Source organism: Littorina saxatilis, linkage group LG9, assembly GCF_037325665.1.
Source record: "Littorina saxatilis isolate snail1 linkage group LG9, US_GU_Lsax_2.0, whole genome shotgun sequence".
NCBI lineage: Eukaryota > Metazoa > Mollusca > Gastropoda > Littorinimorpha > Littorinidae > Littorina > Littorina saxatilis.
In genome coordinates, this window is record NC_090253.1 from 49,540,982 (window position 1) to 49,545,981 (window position 5,000).

The following is a 5,000-nucleotide window of genomic DNA, read 5'->3' on the forward strand; positions in this document are numbered from 1 at the left end:
CACACACACACACACACACACACACACACACACACACACACACACACTCATACACACACACACACATGTATACACGCGCACACACACACACACACACACACACACACACACACACACACACACCTACACACACACACACACACACACCTCATACAACACGTCGGGCACCATGGGCTGGTCAGCAACAACAATACCATTCAGTTCATCACCCCTCCCTCTCTCTGCTGTCAGACCGTCGTTGCTCAGTGCAATGTTCTTCCCGTGGTTTGTGTGAAAACGCCACCCAAGGCTCTGAAACAACGATACATCACAAACATTTAATCATTCACCAATCAACAACCCAAAGGACTGATGACGAGATGCAAACAAAACGTAATCATTATATTCATCGCAGCAGAGGTTGTTGTAACGTATGCAAAGTACTCAAAGTGAATCGTCAAGTGTATCAGGGAATAACGAAATTGTCGTAGCTAGACTGTGACAAAATAGCGTTTGTTTCCTACCGACGTTTGCCATATTTGTGTCTAGAATGCTGCATCGCCATGCCAACTTTAGAGAAATACACGTTATTTGTTGAAAAAGTAAAGTTGAGATAATGTTATCAATGCAGGCATGTTTTATTTTAATGAAAACTTATTCCAATTTTGAAATATGATAATGATGGTATTTTCTCTGTTTCTATGGTTCTCGTCTTAAAAAGTACAAAATAATGTTAGTGCGCTTCGCAATGAATCCAATTAAAATATAACCTTTTTCATTGTGTAAACTAAATGCGACGGCGTTTCTGTATTTTAGTCAACCGTTCACAGGCTGACTATCAGAGGGTAAAAATCAACAACAACAACAACAACAAAAACCATTATAGATGTTCTCACCTGAACAGGACCGACAGACGCAGGGCTTATCTTCACCTGACCAAGCTCCGACAGTTCCTTTTCAATGCGGGCCACTGCGGCAGCGTCAATTGTCAGCGTTACCATGTAAACCGACTTCAAGTCCGCTCGGCGTTGACCACAAGTGACCAGTATGTCCATCACACGGTCCCTCAGAGCACGAGTGACGTCACACACCCCTTTATTAGTGGACCTTCTGGTTGTTCGATCAGCAACACGTCGGTGTGACGTCAGCCTGCCTCGATGATCCAACAAGGTGACCTTGACGGCTAAGACTGTGTCCTTCACCTTGGCCTTGGCATCGAGCGTCATCTTCTTCAGACGACGCCTGCATTCCTTGACGGATTTCTCTAACTGGTCGCAGGTCCTGTCGATCTCAGCAACAGCTTCATGCACCACTTTCTCCGTGGCCTCCAGGTGGCGCTCCAACGCTGCCACAGCTTCTTCCAGCTGCTGCTCTTCTGTCAGCAGTGACGTCACCATCTGACTGAGCTCCTCACGTGACTTGTCTGCCGCTTCCGCCAGTTCCGTCAAGTCTGGGCATGCGCGGTGCTTGGCGCTGGCACACAGGTGGCAAATGGCGGCCCCGTGAGTGGGACAGAAGAGCTCGCAGGGCTTGCTGGTGTGCACGCTGCAGTGGTCAGGCTGACTGGCGGCTAGCTCTTCCGCTGTCATGCTGGACAGGTCTTCCACTTTGTGGTCACGTGCCATGGCGAATTTCTTGTGCAGATCACTGCAAGACTGGCACATCATTTCGCAACAGTCGAGACAGATAGACACAGCCGCTGACTTGCATCCCACACACACGTGATCCTGGCTCAGTACACGTGTACTCTCCACTAGCGCTGCCATGGCGACGTCATCGGGTAAGGCGTCCACCGTCTCCTCCCACCCCTTCGTCTTGCTTTTCTCTTTGGGGTCCGCGATGGCGCCCCTGCAGAGCGGACAGAGGGCCTCGGGGTTGGAGGCGAGCCAGGAGAGAAGACAGTGGCGACACAGGACGTGAGCACAGGGCAGCAGTTTGGGGTTCTTGAACAGCTCGTGACACACGGAGCATTCTGTCTCAGTGTCCGCTGTACTTGCACCAGCCGCCGTTGCCATGGCTACGAACTAGTCCTGAAATCACTAACGAGTAAAAGTAAGTGACAAGCAAAACTTAGGCACATTCATAAAAACAGCATTTGCAGGAACAGCAATCTCTTATGTTACAACCATCACTGCAATAGCAGCAGCAACAACAAGTACTACTACTACTACTACTACTACTACTACTACTACTACTACTACTACTACTACTACTACTACTACTACTACTACTACTACCACTACTACTACTACTACTACTACCATCACCACCACCACTACCACCACCACTACCACTACCACTACCACTACTACTTCGCAAATTGACGGATCAAAGAATGGTCATGAACCTTTTAAATACCAGTGACAAGTAATGTGTGCGGTTTCATGTTAATTCGGTCTTTATTAAGACTAGTTTACAAACTGAAGAATACTCCTCGACAAGACCTTTTTTATTTCACAGACAAGCTATGACCACCCAAATGCCTTCTCGTTCAAAAAGACCTAATAACAGCATAAACAAATGCACGTGGAAGTTGCGGCCCACGAACACAGAATCAGAAGTAAAGGCTGGAGGTTAAGTCAACTAATATGTACAAAAGTCAAAGATTTCAATTGCGTCGTGCGTCTTTCATTCTTGACCAGTACTCTTGATTTTGGTATTGTTGCGTTCCTAAGACTATGCACTTCCCTTTGATATAACTAAGGCTCACTGTGTATAACTGGATCGAACACGGTAGTCGCTAAAAAGGAAGTAGTTATTGTTGTGTCCGATTAAGGTACATAGCCTACAGCGACTAATTGGAACTATGCAGTGAGGATGGTATCACCGCAATAGATTGTCTACATCCTTATGTGCCCGTCTACGTATGTTAAGTTTTGATTATCTGCTAGAGGAAGTGGATATCAACAAAATATTAATTAAGGCCGCCATTTGCATTTCATATTTTCCAAAAGATCTACTTCCTCTTCCAGATATTTAAAACCAAACATACGTAGACGGGTACATAAGGATCTAGTCCAACTAATGCGGTGATATCCACAACACTGCATGGTTCCAATTAGTTGCTGTATGTACCTTAATCAGAACCAACTAATTACTTTATTCATTAGCGATTATCACGTGTTTTATCCAGTTATACACAGTGAGCCTTATATCAAAGGAAAGTGCAGAGTCTTAGTACTGAACACAACGGTACCAAAACCAAGGGCACTGTTCATGAAACAAAGACGTACGAAGCAATTTAACATTGTGACTTTCGTAAGCATTAGTTTACTGAAGCTTTCTTAAAACAGTTGTCTGACTGTTAAGCCCTGTCATGCCGTTACACCTTATCTGAAACCAGGAGTTCTTGCTTCAAACAGGTATATATCAAGCACAAACTTTTCTTTCTTAAAAGCACTTCAATTTTTTAATCAAAAATGTACATGTACAAAAGTAACGAAAAGCAATCTGATCCTGGATACAACAAACACATGTATACATGTGTGTGTGTGTGTGTGTGTGTGTGTGTGTGTGTGTGTGTGTGTGTGTGTGTGTGTGTGTGTGTGTGTATGTGTGTGTATGTGTCTGTGTGTGTGTGTGTGTGTGTGTGTGTGTGTGTTTATATGTGTACGTACATGTGTGTCTGATTGTAATAATAATAATAATGCAAACTTTTATAGCGCTATTCTAGAAAAATGTCTACTCTTAGCGCTTTACAATACATACATCGACCAAGCATACTATACACGCACAGGCAAAGAAACCGACCAAACATAACCAACAAACTATACACGCACAGACAAAGATAACGACCAAACATAACCAAACATACTATGACCACTATGTGTGTGTGTAGTTGTGTTATTGTGTGTGTGAATGTGTGTGTGTGTGTGTGTGTGTGCGGGCGTGTGTGTGTGTGTGTGTGTATGTGTGTGTGTGTGTGTGTGTGTGTGTGTGTGTGTGTGTACGTACGTGTGCTTTTGACATATTAGCACAACATATGAACTGTTGAAATACAAATCTATTTTCAACAGAGACAAAACGTGACATTAATAGACACGTATGTTTACAAAAACAAGAAGAATTTCGAGCACTAAATACATCTCATAACATACATCACACCACTGAACAACAGGGCCGGATCTGGGGGGGGGGGGGGGGGGGGGTTCCTGGGGTTCCCCCCCCCCCCCCCTGGCCATCCAATGTACCTCTCAGAGAAAAAAAAAGTGGACTTTGGACCCCTGCCTTCAGTTGGAACCCCCCCCCCCCCCCCTCAAACGAATTTGGTCCGGCCCTGGAACAAGGAAGTACAATTGTGCAAACATACACGGTAGTTTAATCTGTACGACTTGTGAGTCAACGACTACGTGCCCCGCGTGAAACGCTCTATAAAACATATATCACAGATAGGCAAGGTAGCACGTAGATTATAGCATGGGGCTGGCACACTTCCACGCGGCACAGCAACACCGGACAGACACACACAGTTCGATAACACTTTAACAACTACAGCATAAATACCATCATGGACACACTAAATATCAGCCATTATGCAAGCGACAAATTGCACCTATCCGCATATTCGTGTATATACCACGCAGTTTGTAAAATGCAAACACACTAAGTTTTCTGTGCACAGTACAACATACTCGACGAACATTGATAATGGTTTTAACGTAGCAAATAATTGGATCAACATCAGTCTTGTTAATCATGAAATAAAATACCTCAGCCGAAAAGAGAACGGGTATATATAAATACCACGACACAAACACAGCAAGGCAAGCAGTGTGTAAGCCACACACATCAACACTATAGCTAGCTCCCTGTGTGTCTCACACCGATGGTCGTTTCAAGCAAACAGAAACACCATTTCCCGGAAACAGAAAGTAGAAATGTTCTTTCTGTCTTTCTTTATTTGGTGTTTAACGTCGTTTTCAACCACGAAGGTTATATCGCGACGGGGAAAGGGGGGGGGGGGGGATGGGATAGAGCCACTTGTCAATTGTTTCTTGTTCACAAAAGCATTAATAAAAAAT

The 5,000-nt window shown here is 44.5% G+C and overlaps 1 protein-coding gene across 2 annotated transcripts in view; it reads right to left on the bottom strand.

The window, feature by feature from the left end:
* LOC138976321 (transcription intermediary factor 1-alpha-like) overlaps nucleotides 1-5,000 on the bottom strand; it is a 46,752-nt gene that overhangs the window by 39,667 nt on the left and 2,085 nt on the right. The window contains exons 2-3 of one of the 2 annotated variants that reach the window (XM_070349185.1): nucleotides 876-2,009; nucleotides 148-291 (exon numbers count right to left, since the gene is read on the bottom strand). In XM_070349185.1, the coding sequence (XP_070205286.1) occupies nucleotides 148-291; nucleotides 876-1,994 (1,263 nt within the window). In that variant the 5' untranslated portion in view covers nucleotides 1,995-2,009. Of the gene's footprint in view, nucleotides 1-147; nucleotides 292-875; nucleotides 2,621-5,000 lie in introns of those variants that run through there. The other variant, XM_070349184.1, reaches the window with a different exon arrangement.